The sequence below is a fragment of the Pyrus communis genome, chromosome 10 (genome assembly GCF_041283825.1).
Source record: "Pyrus communis isolate YQ-2024b chromosome 10, ASM4128382v1, whole genome shotgun sequence".
Lineage (NCBI taxonomy): Eukaryota > Viridiplantae > Streptophyta > Magnoliopsida > Rosales > Rosaceae > Pyrus > Pyrus communis.
The window spans coordinates 26647560-26671408 of record NC_142574.1 but is presented as its reverse complement, the minus strand read 5'-3'; the positions used below and the strand labels follow the sequence as shown (position 1 = coordinate 26671408).

The 23849-nt window shown below is 36.9% G+C and overlaps 4 protein-coding genes across 4 annotated transcripts; 2 read left to right on the top strand and 2 right to left on the bottom strand.

Annotated features, from left to right (window-relative positions):
• Window positions 1-5208: 5208 nt before the first annotated feature.
• Window positions 5209-9450, bottom strand: LOC137729091 (phosphatase IMPL1, chloroplastic). Its single transcript, XM_068467917.2, has 10 exons — window positions 9011-9450; window positions 8450-8517; window positions 8127-8260; window positions 7640-7728; window positions 7263-7320; window positions 7111-7163; window positions 6870-6968; window positions 6596-6709; window positions 5865-5966; window positions 5209-5518 (listed from the first exon to the last, which is right to left on the bottom strand). The coding sequence occupies exons 1-10, from the start codon at window positions 9314-9316 to the stop codon at window positions 5420-5422; spliced, it is 1122 nt and encodes a 373-aa protein (XP_068324018.2). The 5' UTR covers window positions 9317-9450; the 3' UTR covers window positions 5209-5419.
• An 855-nt stretch (window positions 9451-10305) lies between these two features.
• On the top strand, window positions 10306-11328 carry LOC137727410 (uncharacterized). Its single transcript, XM_068466278.2, has 3 exons — window positions 10306-10464; window positions 10582-10909; window positions 11015-11328. The coding sequence occupies exons 1-3, from the start codon at window positions 10431-10433 to the stop codon at window positions 11076-11078; spliced, it is 426 nt and encodes a 141-aa protein (XP_068322379.2). The 5' UTR covers window positions 10306-10430; the 3' UTR covers window positions 11079-11328.
• An 859-nt stretch (window positions 11329-12187) lies between these two features.
• LOC137728076 (lecithin-cholesterol acyltransferase-like 4) lies at window positions 12188-16787 on the bottom strand. Its single transcript, XM_068466963.2, has 11 exons — window positions 16316-16787; window positions 15666-15757; window positions 15093-15211; window positions 14787-14922; window positions 14512-14563; window positions 14226-14326; window positions 13693-13875; window positions 13299-13456; window positions 13090-13144; window positions 12941-12994; window positions 12188-12830 (listed from the first exon to the last, which is right to left on the bottom strand). The coding sequence occupies exons 1-11, from the start codon at window positions 16554-16556 to the stop codon at window positions 12417-12419; spliced, it is 1605 nt and encodes a 534-aa protein (XP_068323064.2). The 5' UTR covers window positions 16557-16787; the 3' UTR covers window positions 12188-12416.
• Window positions 16788-17934: 1147 nt separating this feature from the next.
• LOC137727613 (cytochrome c6, chloroplastic-like) lies at window positions 17935-19805 on the top strand. The gene is given in 6 exon segments (XM_068466442.2): window positions 17935-18012; window positions 18092-18221; window positions 18616-18713; window positions 18797-18828; window positions 19163-19226; window positions 19319-19805. Coding segments are annotated over 6 exon segments (531 nt in total). The 5' UTR covers window positions 17935-17955; the 3' UTR covers window positions 19469-19805.
• Window positions 19806-23849: the final 4044 nt, after the last annotated feature.

Here is a 23849-nt window from a genome sequence, read left to right as displayed (position 1 = left end):
CTTAGAGTCTTTGGTTGCCTTGCTTTTGCCACTGATGTTAATGTGAATCACAAATTTTCTTAATGTGAATCACAAATTTTCTCCTCGTGCCCACAAATGCATTTTTATAGGATATCCTATTGGTCAGAAAGCCTACAAGTTATATAACCTCACCACTCACCAAATCTTTACTAGTCGTGATGTTGTCTTCCATGAAACCATCTATCCTTATCAAAACTCGCCTTCTTCTTCCCCTCAACCTGTGTCTTCACCTGTCCCACTTATTTCACCTCACTTACCTGATCCCGTGTCACCCCCCGACCCTATAATTCCACTTGAGTCGTCCCCTTCTGCTGATGCCGGCCCTCCCACGCCTCCTGCACCGCTTCCTGCATCTGCCGTTCCTGACCCCCCAACGTCAGCATCTGCTCCTGCCCCGGTGCTCCGTCGCTCTAGCCGTCATTCTTCTCCGCCACCCAAGTTACGTGATTATGATTGTCCTACTCTCAAGCTTACCCAACCACATCCTCCATCGTCTTCGTCGTCTGGTCACACTCCAGGTACACGGTATCCACTCGTTGATTACCTTACTTACCATCGTTTCTCACCTGCACATCAATCTTTCCTTGCCCATATTACTCAACAGGTTGAACCCCGTAGTTACGAGGAAGCTGCTCGTTTTCCTCATTGGCAAGCTGCCATGGCTTCTGAATTAGAGTCATTGGAAGCTAACCAAACTTGGTCTCTTACTTCCCTTCCCCGTGGCAAAACTCCTATTGGCTGCCGTTGGGTTTACAAGATTAAGCACCGTTCTGATGGCTCAATTGAGCGCTATAAGGCACGTTTGGTTACCAAGGGCTATACCCAGCTTGAAGGTGTTGACTTCCATGACACGTTTTCTCCTACTGCCAAAATGGTCACTGTTCGGTGTTTATTGGCTCTTGCTGCTTCACGGCAGTGGTCTCTTCATCAGTTAGACGTTAACAACGCTTTTCTTCATGGTGACCTTCATGAAGAAATTTATATGACTCCTTCTCCAGGTCTTCGGCGACAGGGGGAGAACTTGGTTTGTCGCCTCAGCAAGTCTTTATATGGGTTGAAACAAGCTTCCCGTCAATGGTTTGCAAAGTTTTCTGACTCTATTCAATCCGCTGGTTTTGAACAATCCAAGGCTGACTACTCATTATTTACTAGGAAACAAGGCAAGTCTTTTACAGCCCTCCTAATTTATGTTGATGATATTTTGATTACGGGGAAGGATTCGAATGCTATCGATGCCCTAAAACAGTTCCTTAATGGTCGTTTTAAAATCAAGGATCTTGGCAATCTAAAGTACTTTCTTGGGATCGAAGTATCACGTTCTAAGAAAGGAGTCTTTATTTCCTAACGAAAGTATGCTTTAGAAATATTAAAAGATGGAGGTCTTTTGGGAGCTCGCCCCGTTGAATTTCCCATGGAACAAAATCTTAAGTTATCAGACAATGGTGCAATTCTCAAAGACCCGGCACAATATAGAAGATTGGTGGGGCGTCTGATATACCTAACAATCACTAGGCCGGATATAACCTATTCCGTGCATGTGTTGAGTAGGTTTATGCATAAGCCTCGCACACCACACATGGAAGCAGCCCTTCGGATTTTGAAATATATCAAAAATACACCTGGACAAGGTTTGTTCTTCTCTTCTGAAAATGATTTGGCTTTAAATGCATATTGTGACTCGGACTGGGCAGGTTGTCCAACAACACGAAGATCAACTACGGGGTATTGTATTTTTTTGGTCTCTTCATTGATTTCTTGGAAGTCAAAAAGACAAAAGACTGTGTCTTTATCATCAGCGGAGGCCGAGTATCGAGCCATGGCTGGAACTTGTTGTGAATTATCATGGCTACGATATTTATTGAAAGATCTAGGTATACTGCATCAAAGACCGGCTCTGCTCCATTGTGACAATAAAGCAGCTCTTCACATTGCTGCTAACCCAGTTTTTCATGAGAGAACTAGGCACATAGAAATGGACTGTCACTTCATCCGGGACAAGATACAAGACGGTTCAGTTGTTACGAGATTTGTTCCTTCTTCCAATCAACTTGCAGATGTACTCACGAAGCCATTAGGGAAGGAAACTTTCTCAAAGATCATTCACAAGTTGGGAGTTCTCAATATCCACTCTCCAACTTGAGGGGGAGTGTTGAGAATTCAATGATATCATTCCTGATATCTTGGCTTAGTTTTAGGAAACTATCTTGTAAATTGTTTGTAATTTATTTGTGATTATCTGCAAACCCTAGAATGTAGGATAGGTTACTTCTTCGGCAAGTACTCTCTTTGTATAAAGTCTCTTAGTATCAATTGAAGAAATTAATTTTCTGCAAAATATTCTTTGCACTTTTTACAGTATACGTACACCAAGAATATATATGCCCGGTTTTCGCTTCAAATTTTCAATGGTTGCACCACACCAGCAACTCAGCAAGAATTGGAGGAAGGGGAACTAAAACACTCAGAACTCAGAAGGCTGAAATTCCATCAAGACAACCAATCACTGCTCACGGAAGTTAAACATACAGCGCACTCATATATAGTTTACGGGAACTACACTCGCATATAGCTAGATGTGCTGATGCTGCAATTAATTCCCAGTTTCTGCGTAACATTATTCTTTAATCAGGATTAATAAAGGACGTTTATCATCATCTGGTACTGAACGAAAGTGACTGTTTATGTACGATAAATCATTATTATTTAGTTTGTAGAACTAAACAAACTCAATTTTGAACATTTGGAACTCGGGTTCATGAGTTAGCTAGCGTGATTAACCCAAGTTACCCAACCCTTTGGTTCCACTGTGAGTCACTAACTAAACAAGAATTTAGTGACAAGCTTGTTGCAGCATAAGGATTTGCTGATGAAGATCAAAGGGTTGGAGTGCATCACAGCGCAGCTCGAAATTGAAGCAAATGTTCTTTGTTTGAATGTACGAAGGTTAAAGGAAAACTAACGAAAAGGGTTTGAAAACTTTGAGTTTTAACGATAAGGACAAAATAAAGGGTAAAGTGAATAGTATTAAGATTGACTTTTTAGTGTAAAAATGTGGTTTTTCGTTAAAGTGAACAATACCAAGAGTTTTTCGTTAAAGGTCCCTATATTCAAATGAAATGAACGGCCTAGATTAGAACATCTAAACAATGTGGAGTTAGTCACATGTATTAGTGAATGGTGTTTTTAAGTTTACCCATGCGGTGCACGTGATCACTCTTATACGAGTGAACCATGTGAAATCCTAACGGTATTACTTTGTCCCTTGCTAGCATCACACTTTATGCGTGATGGCTTCCCTTTGTAATCGGATCTAAGAAAATACAAGGAAGGAAATAGAGAGCAATGCACTCTCCTTCATAGAGCAACTGCCATTGTTCATTTCATGTTCTTCATTTTTTTCAGAAAACTAGTTCATAAAATCATCAAATCCTACTAACACAACAAAGCTTCCAACTGCAGGAGCAAAAACTCACCTCCAAAAAGAGATATTGGCAGTAGAAACCGGTCAGCTTGAAGGTTGTTCGGGAGTCTTCAATGTAAATTCTAGCGGGTAGATCTCCAACTTATATAAAGAAAAGGAGAAGGCCTTAAAAAATAATTAATCTACAACAGTAAAGGAAACTTCTCAATCGATTTCCCAAGGTAAATCAAGAATTTAAGATGCTCCATGTAGAAGCAAATTTCCGCCTTGGATTGAATTAGCAAAAACCTATACACAAAGAAAAGTGACAAACAGAGTTAAGATTACCATCGTTATAAATGGTGTTAGTCAAAAGATTTGGGATGCCTAAGTCAGAAAAATTGTAGGAAGTAATAAGAGTGTTGAAAGTTCTTGATCATTAATAAAGTGGTTAACCGTGACTATTTATAGAGAATTGACGAGTTATTCGTTAAACCCGTTACCAGAGTGTTAGACTGCATACCAATGAAAGAATATTCCTTTGAGATTCTTGGAATATGCTTTGGAGAATCTTCGCAGGTCGGTGATCAACTTTGACAGTTTGCGATGAATTGGGCTCTGAGGCGCATGTTGATTGTGGGCTTCTAGGACCTTCGTAAAGAATGTAACCTGTTAGTCGTTTTTTAAGATTTTACTAATGGTTTGTGTATTCCTTCAAGGATAAAGAAGTCATATTTGATAAGTTGTAAATGTGGCGTGTTCCGGTTCATCGTGATATTTTATGTTCCCACACTCATGATCACTTGCAAAAACAATGATTACATTATAAACGAGAATAATATATCGAATGTGACGCTAGATACCATAGTTGAGAATGAAGCTTTTTCTTCCATAATGGAATATATATTATAAAACAAACAAAAGTTTTACCACGTACGGAATAAAGGCTTTTCTGCAAGTACTTCCCAATCTAGTGCTTTCCCACATGGTCAAAATTTCAGAGTTTCAAGCCATTGCTTACTAATCATGCTTGATATCAACATTCTGAGAGACCAAAACCAAAGAATAAAAGGTTCGCAAGGGATCTTCTTGGGTTTCAAGCAACAACTCTAGTCCTCACTCGTAGAAACGACTAGTTTAGCCCCGTCTTGCTATCTATATAAAGTAAAAACATCACTGGATTGAGGAACTGCATGAAGAGATGGGGTCCAGTTGGTCACAAGATAAGGCCTCACACTGAGAGTCTCAGCCTAGTGAGCAACCGCCTAACAATAAGGTAGAAGCGGAGAAGGGAGCAGAAGCAAAGCGACTGTCTCTAAACCCACAGCAGTAGAGAGAACAGCTGCTGATCAGCAGGCCAAACTCTCGGTGGATAACAACCAGGAAGCCGCGGCAGCGAAAGAAGTTAAGGAAGTAGAGAAAACGACAGCAGCAGCAGCAGCTCCCACATAACTATGAAGCCATAGTGAAAGATCCTTACCAAGTTAGCTCCAAATGATCAAAACTTAAGCAATTTATCGAGCAGTGAGGTGGGAAATGGAAGAAAGGGCTTGTGATCGTCAAGGACGTCGTCATTCGTCCTTGCAGAGTACTCAACAACTTCGCTGATGAGCACAGAAATAACGTTCTGGGCCCTTTTATTAAAGCAGAAATGAGAGAAGTGCATATGTAAGAAATGATCGGAACAGAATAATAAAACAATGATACACTTTTAACAACTCCCCAAACTTCACATTTTTCTTTCTTACTTCTTCAGTAAAGTGAGTAAAATGATTTCACATAGGATCGACGACAAAGATGGTCCATGATCATTAACGACGATTATTTCTGAATTAGAACAATTAAAACCCATTCCGGCCACTTGTCTATATATCATTTGCGCTTGACATGTAATTTACAGAGAACGTCGCTAATGAAACAATGAGAGACCACCTTCCTGTTGAAGATAAGTTCTCAGCACGACTGGCAAAAACAAAGAAAAAAGAATTGACAGGTGCATCAAACGTCTGTTGTGTAATCTTCCGGCTTGTACCACAATGAGAAATCGATTCCTTTGCTCTTCAATTTCTCAGTTGCAGGTGCAATCCTCTCCAAAAGCTGCATTGTACAATAAGTAAATTCTAGAATTATTTCTTTAAAACCACTAGTACATTTAATACGATTACAATCTACGACGTCTTTCAAAGGAAAGTAAAGCACTACTCAGACCTCTGTTACAGAGTTACAGTAACCATCTGCTCTACTCACTCCCCCCGACCTACCCTAACCCAAAAATTGGAGGACAAAAAAGGAAAAGGGAAAGGAAAACTTATCTCTTCATGAGATAAGTGGTAGTAATGGAAAGGCAATGAAAATTAAGATCATGCATTATATAAACGTGGTTAGATCTCAACACATAAGGTTTTGTAAACAGAATATGGATAAAGAAGAAGATAAGACTAACCTTGCCATGCAGCACACCATTGGATACCAAGACAGATCTATCAAATACAGAAAATTTTCCACCATCCATGCACGTAACCTTTCCTCCGGCCTCTTCAACTATCTGCTCAAAATTGCATTACATATTCTATGAATAATTGAAATCACACATCTGGTCACCAAAATATCTGCTGAGGGAAAGGGGGACTAAATCTTCATGCATCAGTTTAAGCATCTTGTCACATGAAATTTAGATTGTCCTACTCCTACACGACACTTCCAAATACTTGCCATAAAAATGTAAAGGATATGTAAATGACAGAAAGTCTACTATTTGTATATTCATCATGAATAAACTATTCATTGACATATTATTTCGTTACGTGTTTGATTCCTGATGAATACTTTGAGTATTCACAACTTTTTCCAAGTATTAAGTACAACCAGACAATTAAATAGAGAACATATTATGCTAGTTAAAATATTATGCAAGTTAAATAGGACCAAATTGCTGTAGAATTATGCTAGTTAAATCGGCCCAAATTGCTAGAAAAACAATAAAACTAAAATTAAGAGATAAAAAAGAAAATGCTACGGCAACTATTATGTTTTAACAAAATGAAAACATGAAGGTGTTCTGTTGAGTGTGCTATAACAATGAATACTTCCACATAAGCATTCATTTGACCGCTTGTGAATTAAAATTATTATGCTGTAAACCCTGACAGATGCATGTGTGAGAAAACACAATACCAAAACACCAGCTGCCATATCCCATGGCTTTAGTCGATATTCCCAGTATGCTTCTACAATCCCAAGAGCTACATGGCACATGTCTACTGCAGCTGCACCGAGCCTTCTAACACCCTGAAGATTACAATATTGGGATAAAAGCAAGGCGAACAATGAGTTAAACTCATAGAGAGAGAGAGAGAGAGAGAGGGAGAGAGAGAGAGAACTAGGAAGTTAATTAATCCTAAAGCTCAAATAAAAAGAGCTTGATACTGAAAAAAAGGTGAATATATACCCTACTGATGTCAGTAAACTCTTTAAATAACTCTATGTTGGTGATCCATGCATCATCATGTTCATAACCAAATCCAGTAACAAGAAGTGATCGTCCCACCTGAAGTATGGAAAAGTATGAGCCTCATTGAAATATGAAATGGTTTCACCTTTACAGAGTACGCCTTGACACATGAGATAGCTCATCATTCTCTCTTACAAATTTCAACACTTTTTTCCTTCTAATAAAATCAATAACTGACCTCATCTGTTTGGCTCACGTGAATTTTTTGGCCATTACAAAATGCTCCCCCACCTATCATAAGTTCATAACACAGGTCATCAATTGAATCTCCACAGTATACTTAGAAAATCAAATAAAGCAGAGACAACTATTTAGACAGAACTTTCATACCAGCACTAGCAGAAAAAATGCGAGTATTCCAACACATAGGCCCCCCAACGAACTCTACCTGAAAATATAACAGAAAACCAACATGTTATTTCCCCACTATGTCAATCATAGACATTATAGTATAACATAATTCTTGGTCCACATAACAGTTTCAGCTTTTGAGAATAATGATAAATCAATAACATTTGTCATGGTAACAGAGTAAGAGATCCTGAGTTCAAATCATCGCATTGCAACCTTGCAAAATAACACTTTTGACTCTAATAGTGAGGCCGATATGTGAAGGGGGAGTACTAGAAAATAAAATAGACATCTTAACACATTATGCAATCATGCAAGCAACATGTCAAATAAAATCTACTATATGCGATCAGTACCACGGCAGCAGCGGCAGGTTTTCCTCGAAATAGAACTCCCACAGAAACTGCAAAACTCGGATAACCATGTGCAAAATTTGTTGTTCCGTCTACAAAGATATCAGATGTTAGATAAGACAAAACTAAAGAATTTTCAAGTTACTGCTACTATTAGTTAAATAACGGGTATCTGGACATAACCAGCTACCACCCTAAAATCTCTTTCCAATTTTATTTTTGTCATTAGAAAGTCCAACTCTACACTTTCACTCATATGAACTTTTGGCTATCTATATAAACATAAGGTTTACAGCTACTATTAGTTACGGAAAAAGTAACGGTCAAAAGTATTGAAGCAAGAATTATGAAGGCTGCAACAACCTGGTAACTGATTTATAGTAAATCATGTTCCGAAACACCAATATCAGAAACCATATCATACTTGATAGAGTCTTGAAAACCCCAATATGCACAAGCATAGCTATACCGCACCTTAGAAGATACTAACCTAAAGGATCAATGCACCACATATAATCAGATGATGTATCTCCAGTTATTCCACCCTCCTCTCCAAGAATAAGGTGATCTTCGAAGTTCTTTCTCACAACTTCTAAAATTGCTGCTTCACTCTTTTTATCTGTCCTGCAAATTGTTGTCATATCACACGAAAATTCCTGATAAGTGAATTTCCCTTCATGATTAGTGAATCTTACTTGTAAGTAAAAGGTTTAACCTTAAACTTCTACTCTATATTATAAAGTGTTATCATTACAAGTCAATTAAGGATGAAAGCATACGCCGCTAGTGAAAGCATGTCGATTTAGTTCTTACTCAGTGACTAAGTCTGTTAGTCCTTTATAGGTAATATTTCGAGGCTTATTCACAGCCTCCATCACAACCTGAAAAAAAAGACGCAAATACCATAAGCTATAAGAAGTTCATGATGATTCAACAATGGACAAAACGGCAAGTACTACAGATAACGCGTGAATCAACATACTTTCTAGCAACAAAACAATAATATCATATATCACAACGGCAATGTTTCTTCTTTAATACCACTTTTTAGTGGAAATAATTTAACTATGTGCAGTTGCTAACTCCTATCAGGATGAAATTTAACAACTTTCATTCCCTAAACATATATTTAACGGGCAAAAGGCGTTATCGGAGTAAATTAACACACTCTCAGAGCAAACAAAGGCATTATCAAAAGGCAACAATGCTTCCAAAATCAAATTAACATACCCAACAGGATTAAAAACAATAAAATTCAAGCATTCCCCAGAAGAAACAAATGCAAATTCCATCTTGGTTCTTCTTCAAATTACAGAATTTACAAAATGCCGGCACATTCAAAGAATCACAAAAGCAGAGTGCTAAAGAGAAAACCTCAGCGCCAGTCTTAGCAGCCTTCTCTACCACTCCAACGAGCTGACCAATTGGAATTGGTCCAGTTGAATTGGCGCCAACTTTCACATACAGCTCCTGGTTTGGAATTTCAGACAACACAGCCTTTGTGCAGAGACTTCTCGCCGGTTTGGCAACTGAAAGTCCAAATCTTTGAAACCCATGTTGCAATTTTTGCTTTGAGTTCAGTAAAAGTGAGTGGTTAGGTCGATTGGGCGGTAAAATTGATCTGGGTATTTGAGATATTCTCAGAGGAACGTTTGGGGAGAAAACCAGGGACCTGCCCATTTGAACCGAATGAAGATTAAGGTGTTGCTAATTTTCCTCAGTATTAACTTGCAGTGTGTTTCTGCCACGAAATTTGCTCATGGGTATCAGGTGATGAAGATGGAAGCATCTTTTTGTGTTCCACACACTTTGGACACTTGTTCCTCTCATTTTTCACCTTTTACCTTCATATTTTACCTCCAAAAAGAAAGGAAAAAAAAAAAAACTTTAACCTCTATAATGTTTACTCACTGTAAATATGGCTGCTTCTTCTTCTTTTCTTTCTTTGCTACCATCGATTTGTAACATTCAATTTAGCAGACTTCAGTTTTCACCGTTAAATATATACATTTCCAAAGAAGCTAACATGTTTGCTAATGATTTAGTTATTTTGGCATGTAACTACATCCAATTTTGTATTTAGATATGAAGCGTTTAGTTGGTAGATTTGATTGATGTTATATATCACGGAAGTTCTATTATGTGCTCTAGCATTACGACAGACATCGAAGTAACAGACGGTTGAATGTACATACTAAAAACTCATTTATATCAATCCTCATCTAAGAAGTAAATTTATACCAATACTCGTTTTAGGAGTAAGATATATGTAAGGATTTAATCCTAGCCATTCTACTCCCACATAACGCGGTGCAACAAACGAACCCCTATTGTGTTTATTCTCTCCATCGTCTTCAAGACTTCACGGTTTGAACATAGAAATAAAGCAGAGAAGCTTCTCCTTTGACTTTGAAAGCATCATCAACTACCCAACAAACAAACAAGCAGACAGGAAGGAGGAGCAGGTCAGTATGCCACGTGTCAAACACTGATAGGTCTGCATGAGTTTTATGTGAGAGAGAGAGAGAGGGAGAAATGGAGGCGAAAGATTATTTCAGAATTTCAGATTTCTGCTACAAACGCAACGAAACTTCATATATTCACGCGTTTGGGGCCGCCAAGTCTGAAAAATTATATTGAAGGACTATACAATTATATATACATAAAACCATATGCTGTAAGCTAATTAATCCTGAAAAGATTTTTCATTGAGCAGAGATACAAATACTCTCTCTCAAAACCCTAAATCCGCATTCTCCTAATTAAATTCATTTTTTTCGTAAAAATCTGTAGCATGAGTCACTACAACCATCATCATCAGGCTCCAGGTAAAAATCTTCCATACATAATTACGAAATTGTTTATAAGTGGTTGTAGTAATATTAATTAGTACTTGTGATTATCTTCAACAAAATAATAATTTGATTTGACGTACCGAATTGCAGCGGTATATCCACCACCCCCCACCTCATACCCTCCGCCGCCTGCCGGCGCATACCAAGGGTATCCGCCTCCGTCGTATCCACCACCACCACAAGTTCATCAAGGATACAATACTAGTACTCAAGGCGGTCCATATGTTGTTGCACCACCAGTTGCTTACCCTATGAAAAGTGATGGTCCTGGAGCTGGATACCCCCAACAGCCAGCTCCCTATCAGCAGCAGCAACAGCCAGCTCCCTATCAGCAGCAGCAACAGCCACCTCCCTATCAGCAGCAGCAGCCACCAAACTCTCATCGCCATCACAGAGGTGGTGGATTTTGGGCCGGATGGTAATTAAACATTCTCTCTTAATATATCCTCCTACTTAATTAATTAATTTCTGTAAAATATGTAATCAAAATCAACTAACTATTTCTTATGTATATATATTGCAGTTGTTCTGCCATGTTTTGCTGCTGCCTCTGTGATTTATGCTGCTTGCCCTGCTCAGTCTTTTAATCTTTTGGAAGATCATCTGTTGTTTGTAACTATAAATTTGACTTGTATCTGGTTCGTGCGTGCACCGACCGGCCGGTCTCTCAAATCTCAATAATCTTTCCTTAATTCTGTCTATGCGAGCTGGTTTCCATACAGTGAAGATTCATTCTCTTACGTGTAAAGTTTTGTAATATATAATGGCACACAATTTTTGACACACATTTTGTGTACTTCGTAATATAATTCAACGATTTCAACCGCAATTTTTATAGATTTCTGGCACGCTTAACTTTATTCAGTTTGAATTGATTCATTCTATGCATAGAGAAATCCATTAAGCAAGTTCCCCATTCGATTCACAATAGTTCAATTAGAATGCGCAATTTATTTATTGTTCGTCGAATTGCATGACCTTGAAAGAAGATGATCCAAGTGCTTCACCATTCTCGTCTAAATAAGATAACATCGAAATTTTAGGACAAATCATTTCATCGTTATCAATGTATTAAAAGAGTGAGGCGTGGGCGAGGCGTTCAAGGAATAGCCCAGCCTAGGCGTGAGGCGTGAAGTGAAGCCTCACGAGACCTAAATTTTTTAGTATATACACTGAGCATACACATATATTAAAAAATATATATATATATATATTAATCAATAATCACCTTGAGCACAGACATATATTATAAATACATATACACATATTATATATATATATATATAAAATAGATGATGAAAAGCATAATGAGCACACATATAACAATGCACATAGACGGCACACACATCCTTTATATAAAAAATAAAAACCAGAAAACAAGGCAGAGAGATGATAGTGCAAGGAAAATGTATGAGGTAGTTACAACCCTACCGAAAATTTGGGTTTGGGATTATTAAAAATAAAAAAAAATAATCTCCTGAAGCGTGCCTAGACAGCTCCGGCGACACCTTCCGCCCACTCCCTCAAAACAAAGGCGTCTACCCTCAAACCCAGCCTCACAGGGTGCCTAGGCACGCCCTGAGGCGAGCCTTTTAAAACATTGATCGTTATATAGTAACTACTTAAACCCGCATACAAGACCCTATCACACGTGAACAATAAACGGAGGGAGAAGAAATAAGGCACAAAAGTGTTATTTGATATCAGTTCGAACAACTCATTGTATAATCTGCCAATGAGTTGAAGATCTTGTTATATATAAAAAGGCACCTGCATATCCAACATTCACGAAAGAATGCAGCTCTGTTTTCACGAGCAGCTCCTATTTACACGTTATAATCACACAAGCGAATCCGAGCACATGAATGGATATATACAGAAGAGCATTGTTTCATGAAATACAACCGAGGATGCGTTACTTATATTCAGGCATCGACTGACACACTTAGAGCATTCAGCTCCACATGCTGCTTTCCCTCGCTATGAGGGTGAACAGTAAGAGTTGCGCAGGCCTCAGCTCCCACTTCAGAAACGGATATGGAACTCACCACAGGCTTTTCATCAGCGGCGGCTGAATGAGAATTCTTGTGATCAGCGTCTTGGCATTCTGAGATGATTTCCCACTCCTCTTTTAGAGAAGTTACTTCCAGACCTTTCTCTTTGTGCTTCTCCATTTCAAACGCAGTGGGTAGAATCACATAATCGTTTACAGGGTTGTAGTACGGGTCATGGTCTGCCTTCAACCAGTGCTTCAGTATCCGGAACACATGGTGCTCACAGAGAATTCCTCGGTGCTCACCAGGGACTCCAACCCTTGCGACAGCATTAAGCCCATCTGCCTGGAATTCACAAAAGATGGAAGCTTATTAATATTGGCAATTCATATGACCAAAACAGATTTGAATGAGTGAAAATCCAGTTAAAAGTATGGACAGATGAGTTGACGAACCTTAGCTGATTCCACTGGGACTGTCCCATCACCATCAACGCATACATAATTAGGCTGATCAAATCCAAAATTGGGTTAGGTTTTATAATTGTAACCTCCTTGAAAAATCATACAAACACATCATAACATCACCATGAAAAGATAATAACCTGGAAATATCGTAGCTGTTGTAGATCTGTGACAGGTGTTTGTTCATTTCCATAGCTGCAGAGTAGTGACTTAGATATTAAATTAAGCGATGATAAAAGAAATTCATATCTGGAAGCGTTTTATTATGACTTGAAACTTTTATACTAGAATTATCTAAAATAGCAGGCAAGCAGCAGAAAGATTTTAAAACATTTCATGGAGGTACTACCAAACACTATGAGGTGTGTCGAGATTCATCCCATATATATTGTAGAATTTAACTTGAGGAGGAAGTTTCGCCTGAGATATAATCTTGCGTGTTTCATTAGCCCATTTCAAGATTTCCATATTAAATGGTAGGGGAATATCTTGACCGTTATAATTGACCTGAAATTATGAAAACATGTAGTGTAAGTTTAAATAAGCCATACAAGTGTATAATAAAAGGAAAACCAATTTATAAACATATTATTATAACTTTAAAGAGAAGAACAAAAAAATATCTAGAGGAGAGAAGAGACCAAGCAACCTCATCTCATAGGAGAGAAGGGACCATGCAAGTAAACTCTTTAACTTTAAATTACATTTCAAAGGAACACCAAATAATATATGGTTGCAAATACCGTATTATTTGCAAGAGCTTCCTTAAAAATCTGTACGCTCTCTACCAGGGGGTAAGACTCTAGCATAATTTGAGATTTCCCATCACCATCAGGCCTACCTCTCCACATTTCCAGAAGCGGAGGATGTTCCCATTGAAAATCAAGACAAGCCATCAACTCATATATTGATGGGCACTCAATAAGCTGGAACATTGCAACAATCCTCAGTAAGAAAAAAAAAATGGATGCAAAGAAGAAATAACTGTTTGTGAAATGCACAGATTTAGAATATAATACATGCGTGTGTCTATGCACCAATAAGGATCTTCCTTTAACAATCCAACTAATTCATGAAGAAATTTTTTGTCAAATGCTATACTATCAAATACGTCTACCATCTTATGTTCTCTTTTGTTTTAGTTTAAAAATATTCTCTTCTAGCCAATAAGTTTCTTCACCCCATAAAAAGATGACGATTTTGTTTCAAATTCCACAAATGGGGTGTAACTGCTTAAGGTCTAGAATGTTAACTGCCCGTAATAATGGACTCATACCAGTTGGTGCATGCTCCATTTTGATATAAAAAAATTCCGTTCCCACCCATCAACAAATGACATTCCATTTAAAAAGGTAGATGTAATATATCCAGGTGCACCTGCACAACAATGAAAAGCCACAAATTAGCTTTTGTTTGATCTTTCACCTGAATAGTTAAAGCTTTAGAAATGAATCTAGGAGCAGCACAAAAACTGAGATTATACAAGCTATTAGAGGTTGACTTCAAACTAAACTTCAGTTTACATTTTGTTATACAAATAATAATTGTACATGAACACTTACCCTGGAATGGTGCAGCAACTGCAATCCACTTGTTCACATATTTCTCAAAAACCTGTGAAACACATGGCATCAAATTATAGGATATAATTTGTAAGACACAAATTAGACCATATTATCAAGCTGCATTTGATTCAATGAAGGAAAAGGAGGTTTTTTTTGTTTTGTTGGGGCGGGGGGGGGTGGGGGGGGGGGGGGGGTGGGGGGGTGGTTGGCCTTAGCAAAAGAAGAAAAAGAACAAGAATATTATTACTCAAGAGGTAGAGTGAACGCCTTACATCACTATGCAAGCACATGAAACATTTCACAAGAAGGCCCCCCATAGAATGAGTTATGATGGTTATCTTTTTCCCTCCAGAAGCCTCATACACTGCCTCTAATTTTGCAGCTAAGCGATCCAATGTCTCCTGCAGCCTAAACGAAAAACAATGCATAACCCTATTGAAAACCATGACCATGGTGAATACCTAAACAAAGCAAATCCTTCACAATTCTATGTTGAGTTGGAGAAAGGGCGAAAACCATTTATAAACTTTCAAATAAATCTTTTGAACTTTTAAGTGGCATTGAAATAAAGCAGATACCTGTTGCTTTGGCGGAAATCATATCCAAACCCAAAAAGTGTTTTCCCCTCTTGGAAACCCCACTTGGTCAATTCAACAATCATGTCATGGAAATAATATACACATTCCTGTCCAAAGACCTGCATGGGACCAAACCGTCAATAGAATTTTATCATTGGTTCAACTTCATTACTTCCAGAAAACCACTCAAGAAATCATGAGATAAGATTTCCTATAACAAGTTAAATTATTATTATAAGTTTTCACCAAAATAACATTGCTATATCAGTTTGGCATGTAATGAATCATCCACTTGTAAGTTATAAGTTTATAACAAATAAATAGCCCAAAACAACCGCTTGCACAATTTATAGAAAGCAAATAAAAGGGTTATTTGAGAGTTCTAGATTGTAGTTGAGAACAAAAGAAGTTTCAATTGGTGTAGGAATTAGCAAGGAAAGAAGCAATAGGTGCCAATATACAATTTCAGTTTGGCATGCATGAAAAGAACCATAAAAAATTAAATTTATCTTCCAAAGTAATTATGTTATACATGTGCAATGTAAATTTAGAACACACAACATAGTAACATACCATGTCAGGGTCCAAGGCGTCAATTGCCTGAAGTCCATATCTACCTTCAGGGACCACTATCCTTGCTTTTGGATCCATAGACTCAGTTTTACCTGTTTAACAAATAGATCATTATTTCTATTGCTCCATAGAAGCACCGACATATTTATACCAAATGCATTCATATAGTTCAAATCGGGAAACCGTTTTTCCTATATGCATGTGAGGGAGTGAAGGATATTGACCAATGCATTAGAAAGCTTTCCAAACAATTCAAGCTAGAGCTGATATGTTTTCGTGCTCTGCCATACACCATTGCAGGTAGGGCACATGTGCCACACACATGAATTGAAGTAACAAACTCTTAAAAGTTAACCAGCAAATTGTTGGAGCTGGCTTTCAAATTATGTATATGTAAATCGAAAAAAGACGATACTTTGTTATCACATTTGTATCATAAAGCATTCCCTTCATATGAAAAAGTTGTATGTTACACAATTTCAGCTTCAGAAACAAAATTGAACTATGGCAACTCGTATACACAAGAAACTTCATCGTGCAATTAGAACCAGCAGAATTTTCTCTCTCTAAATTCTACAATTTTCTCAGCAACCAAACACAAAGCAGCCAAATTTTCTTCCCAGGAATTTCAAACTTATCAACGAATTTACCTGTTGAAGGATCGAAACGAGACCAAAGCTTGGTCCGAAACGTGTAGTCCGCACCAAGGATCCGAACCCAGACGCGCTCCTCCGCACCACTCTCTTCATCGACGGCGTTCAAGACCGAACCGGCGATACCCGGAACCAGCAGAACCGGGTCGAGATGAGGGTCCACGTAGGGCTGGGGCTTCTTGATCAGCTTCAACCAGAGCTCCACCGACTTCAAAATATCCTCCAACAGCATCGCCATTTCGCCCCCAATCAAAACCCTAAATTACGAATTTCGACTTGAACAGATGTCGAATGTTGCAAATGGAGCCTGAAATTTGAAGGAATTTGATGGAGGTTGGGGAAATTAGGGCTCCTGAGCCGTGAAGGAAGGTATGCAATTCCACGTTAAGTATGGGAGACGATGACGAGATATAGAGAGATGCAACTCGCAAAACGACAAATCGGCGGAATTATTGGACGGTTTCTATATACGGTCACACGGCGTCTAAGGTTAGGTAAGTTTTTCGACCAATGTTTATTCATATTATATTTTTATACCGTATTTGATGTGGACAGTAACATTATTTGAAAAATTTACAAAATTCACAAAAATAAAGGAAAAAGATTCTTCGTATACCGCAATCATCATTTAATTAACTAATTTTTCTTAATTATTAGTTTATTAAATAATGAACTAAATTTAAAATAGTTGATTAATTCAAATAACGTGACCGTCCACATCAAATGTCATCTAAGATGGTATGAAAATGTGATACAAAAATATAGTATGAATAACATTAATTTGGGTCTTGACAATTTTTTTTTTTTTTTTTAACAAACGATATTATGTACAAGAAGGGGTGTGCTTAAATTTATAATTTTAGATTAAAATTACCAATCATCCTTGGCGAAAAGAAGTTATCTAAAACGTATATGTTATGAAGTCATGGCAGTAAATGTAGTCTTGAGAATGAGAAGTGATGAGTAGGAGAATGTTAAGTTCATAACTTTTCAATTTTCAATGATACAAAAAAAAAAATATTTCGCCCATGAAAAATGATACAACAAAGTATGCAGTTTTTTAATCAAAATTACTATTATTCACATATTACGTACTTTTGAAGTTTAATACATATATAATTCACGTATTTGCTAGTAACACCACATTCATAATTTTGGTATTTTCTTGTTAAAATTTACAAATAATATTGACACATTAGTTTTTATTTTGAAGAAATTTATCATTTTGGTGGTGTAAACCCTTTTTCCTCTATGAAGTCCAACAACAAATAAAAAGATGGAAATTTAATCAAATTAAAAAAAAAAAAAAAAAGAGTTGTTAATAGGAAAGGAGAAAACCAAAAACCAAACAATAAAGACTAGGATTCTCTTCCCTCCTTTTCTATCTCCTTTCCTCCTATTCTCTCACATTCTTTATTTTGTCTTTTTTTTTTCTATATAAATTAATATAAAATATTGATGTTTAACCGTAACTGTTCAAATAAAATAGGAATAAAGATGAGGGAAAAAAGAGGGGAGAAAATCCTACTCAAAAAAGTAGTGAGCATATGTGTTATTTTGCATTTGGGCCTGCAAGTTTCAAGCACATTTTCACTGTGTCGTCCGAGAGAGAGAGAGAGAGAGAGAGGGAGAGAGAGATGCAGCTTACATCTCTGATATCTACTAGCGGTAATGGTACTTGTTGCTTCCCTAAGGTAATATCTCTCTCCCTCTCTTTTAATTGGCAGATGAAAGTTTCTGAAGTTTGAGAAAGTTGAGTGTGTGTTCTCAAAGGGTGCAGTGAAGCAAGGAGGAGGACACGACCCAATTCCCCAAAAGCAAGAAGAATGATAGTTTCTCAAGAGCTTGGCTCCCCCTCTAATGGCAGCAGTTCTGACCTTATCTCCACTCTCCATCACTCCTGGTAATTACTATTGTTAAGTAACCAACCACACACTTGTCACAAATTCCTCAGGGTTTATCCTCCCGTGCATAGTTTAATCATTCCTCCTGCATTTCCCTCGAATTTCCAACACTGCCATTGTTTTTTATGCAGTGATGCTTTGGCGTTGGGCATGTTTGCAAACTTTGTTTATGATGTTTTGGCTCTGCTGCTCTTCAGGTAATAGGTTAATCAGTTAAAACCATGTAGTTCTGTGGTTACTGATAGTAGTTGTAGTCGGTTTAGTTTCGAATCTAGATAGTCTCTATGTGGTCGAGGGGGGATTCGAACACAATACCCCGTTGCAGGTAAAAGGATATAGATCGACACAAATATGTTATCAAATTTGGTTGTTGTTGTTGTTGCTGTTGTGCAGTCTCACATGCACGAGCCGTAGAAGTTCAAAAAGGCGCTGCATTATTTCGTAAAACTTGCATTGGATGCCATGCTGCAGGTGGTAACATAATACAACCAGTAAGCCTCTGTTAATAGATCTCACATGCTTATTGCTCAAAATATTTGTTTGTTCTTATCCCGTTGTTTCCTCTCCTTTCTAGGGCGCAACACTCTTTGCTAAAGATCTACAAAGGTAATGGGGCGCAACTTCCATCAATTGTTTAGTTAGAAACATGCATCTTAACAAGGCAAACAGATAACAATTTGAAAACCCTTCGGTAATGGAATTGAATGATCGATATTGGAGAATTTTTTAGTACGATGTTGCTTTCAGCCATGTATGTGCAATGTAATTTAGTCCTTCCATCACGATTAAGGAAGAAGAAACAAGGCCATGTTTTCATAATTTGGACCGGTTTCAGCTTTTTGAACTACTTGATACTGAATGAGTGTAATAGTATGCCATGATTTTAGTTGCCTCAAATTAACTAAATGATAAAAAGAACTAGAACATTTTTTTTCTGTAGAAACGGAATTGACACAGAAGAGGAGATATACCGTGTTACTTACTTTGACAAGGGAAGAATGCCGGTAAGTTTTTCCAATTCTAAATTGAACACTTTTCCTTCAAACCATCATGTTTGCATCTAATTGAAGATAGTGTATGTTGTGGGAATTTTTAGGATTTTGTTGAGAAATGCGCACCGAGGGGCCAGTGCACGTTTGAAGCCTGTTTGCAGGATGAAGAGATAAAGATTTTGGCTGAGTTTGTGAAGTTACAGGCTGATCAAAACTGGCCGAACATTGTAATTGCTGACTCAAGTTTTCGGTAAAATGCTTCTTTGTTTATTTGCATATAGTCAATCGGCACGTTAATTCTGGGCATGAATCTATGTTGGTTTATGATTCAGTGTAGCTAGTGTTCTTACACTCTTGGTTTCAGCCTGCAATCCTTCTACGCCATGTTCACTTCTCAAAAATGAACACTGATCGACGTAATGCTGGATTACATGCAAGGAAGATAATGTTCCGTTTCTGCCCTTAGGCCTTTTCTGTAATTTCCTGCACGTTCATGAGCTTGGTTTCATATATTCATATTTCTCAAGATTGTAATTTGTAAACCTTATACTTCAATGTTTCATGATCTTAATGGAAATTCTACTGATATGTCGATCGAGCACTGTTTTGATTCAGTCCTGTAATGACACGTGTGAAGTCTGAGGAGTGAGGAGAGACATTGATTTTACGATCTCACTCGATCACTACATACTTAGAACATGTATGTAGTGAATGCATAAAGAAGATCATCTGTTGGAACCTCTGGTTCCAAATTAGACCATGGAAAACGTTGCAAGAGCAGCTTCTGCTTCCAACATCTTCCATTGAAGTAGAAGATGATTTAATTTGGGCACTAGCTCATGGAAAACGACTTCCTTACACCTGGAGTACTGCGCTAGCGGCATCTAAGCCTGCTCATGCCTTGACTTGAGATGTCATGTTGGATATTTAAGTCAATCGCGGATTGTTATATGGGTTGGGCTAAGAAGATTAGCAAGAATTTCTGTTGGTGTGGGCTTATGATTTTGTTCCTGAGGGAGAGGACAGGCAAAGAGAGGGCAAATGACTGGGTTGGGTTTTGTCTTTCCAGTCATATGCACATGAAGTGGTTGGTTTGAGTTGTGGGAGGATAATCCAACCCCAATTCAACTTTTGTGCCCCAATTTTATGCAAGATGGAAAAAGTCCCAACCCTAGAAGACAAAATATTTATCAGGAAAACAATAACCACGCATCATTGTTATTTTCTTACACATTTTTTTTGTTTTGTTTTTAGATATGGATTAAATAAATCAAATAGAAACAACAAATAAAATTAAATAAAGATGTGTAGAGAGAGAATGTGGTTATCATTTTCCAAGTAAAATTAAATAAAGATGTGTAGGGAGAGAATGTGGTTATCATTTTCCAATTTATCAATCTCGACTCATTATTATCTCACATATCACCTGAAGAGTAGACAAGAGGATAAGGAACGTGTTAAGTTTTCTCCTGTAAGAGATGAGGACTTCAATGCAACTACAACTTATCTTGTCAATAATACAATAATATGTGTAAATTTCTCTTTACATAATATTATATTATTAACAATAATATATCGTGATAATAGCGTACTCGTGCCATATATATTGTACTCATAAGAGCTACTAACATGAAAATAACTGGGACTTGTCAAGGTTGAGAAATGCTAATTCAATAAGAGGGAAAACCTCAAAAGTAATATTATAAATAAATAAATGTGAAAAAGAAGGAAGCTAATTGAAAATGTTGGCTATGTAGCTAGTGGAATGAATGAATGAGAATATGGAATGTGCCCAACTAAGTTAAAGTTTGCAGCAGCAACATGCATATGGTTTTGACACGAGTCCTAGATGACGGTACAACTAAATAATTCATATCATGTCACTTTGATTAATGCACTTAATAATAATTACCTCATGCATTGGTATGAACTAAACGTGTCTGCCATGGTGGTTATACTCACAAAACCATCATTATCTAATATCATTACGAAGTGAATTAGTAATTGAAGACGGATTCCAGCTCGTATACTTCACAGCACATCACGAGTTCGACTGTGAACTACACAATGGTGACCAGAAGAAGACTTAATGCCTTTGTAAGTCTTCTTAACTTCGAAAATAATGAACTATTGTGACGAGTTCACTAGCCTGATCTCTTAAAAAAAAATTAATGATATGTTTAGCATAGCAAACATGGAAACATGATCACAATATACATGCCCCCCACCACGTGGAATGTCACCAACTAATGGCCATGTCTGATTAATTTAACCAAACAAAATTAAATTAATAAAACTTTGAGTGTGATCAAAAGACTCTTATGCAAGAAGGCAAATTACTAGATAATTCCGGCTATCTAAAATAATAGCTCTCAGTTTAGTGAGACTTTTCTTTTTAATGTTAGAAAAGATCATCACACATCGCTATTTGACTCTTAATTATCACTTTCTGATACAATCATAACGGTATAAGCAGTCATGAACTGTTAAGCGAGAAAACTAGAATTTGTAGAAGAAAAATGCTAAGGATACTCTATCAAAGTGGGACTCTCCATAGACTTTCTATCACCTCATATTTAACGGTAATTTTCTTACAAACATTATAAAATATTCTGCCAAAAATATAAGGTGGCAGAAAGTCGTTTTTACTAAACTTAATAATTTTGTAAACAAAGAAAAATAGATGTTCAGTACATGATACAAGATGATTCGATTTTCTTCGCTGTGATGGTTTTATGTTGGGAAAGTGACTTAAAATGGTCCTCTGCACATTATTTTTACGACAATTAGTAGTATGTTAGACTGAAGATTATTAATTTAGTAGTTGCACCAGCTCATATTAAGAAGAAAAAAAAAAAAAAAGTAAGGTTGAAAAAATAATTACCAAGTTCCAAGGGGATTAAGCAAAAAAAAAAATGAGGTACTTAAATCTCAAAGTCCTGTTTTCCTAGACTTTATAGTTCAAAAAAATGGTGGTCACTTACGTTTGGTTTTAATTTAATAATAAAAGAAAAAGTCTAACAACAAAAGTTAAATGATTACCTACCGTTGAATTAAGATTCAGTGGTGAGTGATCACCATTTCTCTTGGACCATGAAGTCCAACAGAACAACACTATCAATCTCAAGAGCTTTGAGATTTTAATTAAGTTCTAATTCCTACATATATGGGGTAGTTAAGCTCTCCCTCTCACTAATCAATCTTGGTTATATAAGTAATGAGAAATGGTAAGGAGATTCTTTTAAAGTGGAACTCTTCATGAAATATCTTTCATTTTATAGTTTAACGTTAGTTCTCATACCAACATTATAAAACATTGTGTCCAAAACATGACACGACAGAAAGTTTGGAGAGTCTCACTTTTGAGAGAGTCTTCTTATAATTTATCATAAAATAGCAATGACTGATCAAGTCATAGAGGTCATTGTAATGCAGTTAACAAGTCACGCTAACCCTCTTTTAGTTGTTGTTACTTTTTAATACAAGAAATTAAGGGAGAAAGCTTTCCATGAATGATGCTCAGCGGATAAGACAACCTATAGATCCATTTTTTCAATGACTATTAAGTGGGACAGAAATGTCAATGGGAAGATAAACGAAAGAAGCATAATATTGGTTGCACAACCTGTCATATGTGAGGCGTGTCATCCCCAATATTTGTTCAACATATGGTGCCACTTGATGTCCTTGGCACGGAAAGTTTATGATCTACATTCCAAATTTCAATTAGGAAAAAATGAAATTTAATTATAAGATGAAGTATAACTCCTCGTTTATGCCATTTCACCTTCAATTTCATGATCTTTTGTTTTCTCCGAACTATAAAATCTATAAGTGATTTGAAGGACTATACTGTGAGGTAGTTAAGGAATTTTGTTCGTTTTTATGTGTAGTTAGATTGTTGGAGACCAAGTTCCGGTCCATAAATCGGTTAATTGTTCTAGAGGTTCTTCATGGAGATGCGATAAATTCTATAACAGTACAAGGCAGTCAAGGTTTAGAGTTATAGGTTAATTTAGAATTTTAATTACTCTGTGCGTGACTATGAATTATGCTTAAATTTAGTAATGTAGTTGCATTAAATGAAGTCTTTGACATACTTCAAAGGTTTATCTAGTTTTCTATGGAAAACTTAAAAGAGGACAGATTAGATAAAAGGCTTGAGGATGGAAGGCAAGATTTAATGGGAAAACATGCAATATCTTAAGTATATGACAACCAAAGAAATGGGTCTTCTCATATACCAATTTGTGAAGCATTCTCACCTTCAGGTATCATATAAGATCAGTTATCACAAAAGTTTGATTAGCTAGAGATAATGTAATCTACAAAATGATTCTCCACCACTCTTAATTAACAAATATGAGAGAGAAACTTATAATAATATAGAAGAGGGAACAAACAAAACCCATCTGCATTTGCATGCAACAACTACTCCGTCATGAAATGAGTAGGATTTTCTCTCACTTTTTTCTTTTTATAAAGAAGTCAATATAAGATATTAACGTGGTTTAATTGTAACTGTTCAAATATGAAGAAACTGAAAAGAAGGAAAATTTGATGGGGAGAGAATCATTCTCTGCATGAAAATGGCAACAGAATTTGCAAATAAAACCCTAATATTGGAATATATTG

What these genes read in the sequence shown, in the direction of transcription:
- LOC137729091 (XM_068467917.2), bottom strand. Translation starts at nt 9,316, where the DNA reads ATGGGCAGGTCCCTGGTTTTCTCCCCAAACGTTCCTCTGAGAATATCT. An exon ending in CTAACAGACTTAGTCACTGA is followed by an intron (nt 8,261 to 8,449) that starts GTAAGAACTAAA and finishes AACAATTTGCAG; the next exon opens with GACAGATAAAAAGAGTGAAG. An exon ending in CATTTTTTCTGCTAGTGCTG is followed by an intron (nt 7,164 to 7,262) that starts GTATGAAAGTTC and finishes AACTTATGATAG; the next exon opens with GTGGGGGAGCATTTTGTAAT.
- LOC137727410 (XM_068466278.2), top strand. Translation starts at nt 10,431, where the DNA reads ATGAGTCACTACAACCATCATCATCAGGCTCCAG. An exon ending in CCATCATCATCAGGCTCCAG is followed by an intron (nt 10,465 to 10,581) that starts GTAAAAATCTTC and finishes ACCGAATTGCAG; the next exon opens with CGGTATATCCACCACCCCCC. An exon ending in GGTGGATTTTGGGCCGGATG is followed by an intron (nt 10,910 to 11,014) that starts GTAATTAAACAT and finishes TATATATTGCAG; the next exon opens with TTGTTCTGCCATGTTTTGCT.
- LOC137728076 (XM_068466963.2), bottom strand. Translation starts at nt 16,556, where the DNA reads ATGGCGATGCTGTTGGAGGATATTTTGAAGTCGGTGGAGCTCTGGTTG. An exon ending in AGTTGCTGCACCATTCCAGG is followed by an intron (nt 14,327 to 14,511) that starts GTAAGTGTTCAT and finishes ATTGTTGTGCAG; the next exon opens with GTGCACCTGGATATATTACA. An exon ending in AAGCTCTTGCAAATAATACG is followed by an intron (nt 13,457 to 13,692) that starts GTATTTGCAACC and finishes TCATAATTTCAG; the next exon opens with GTCAATTATAACGGTCAAGA.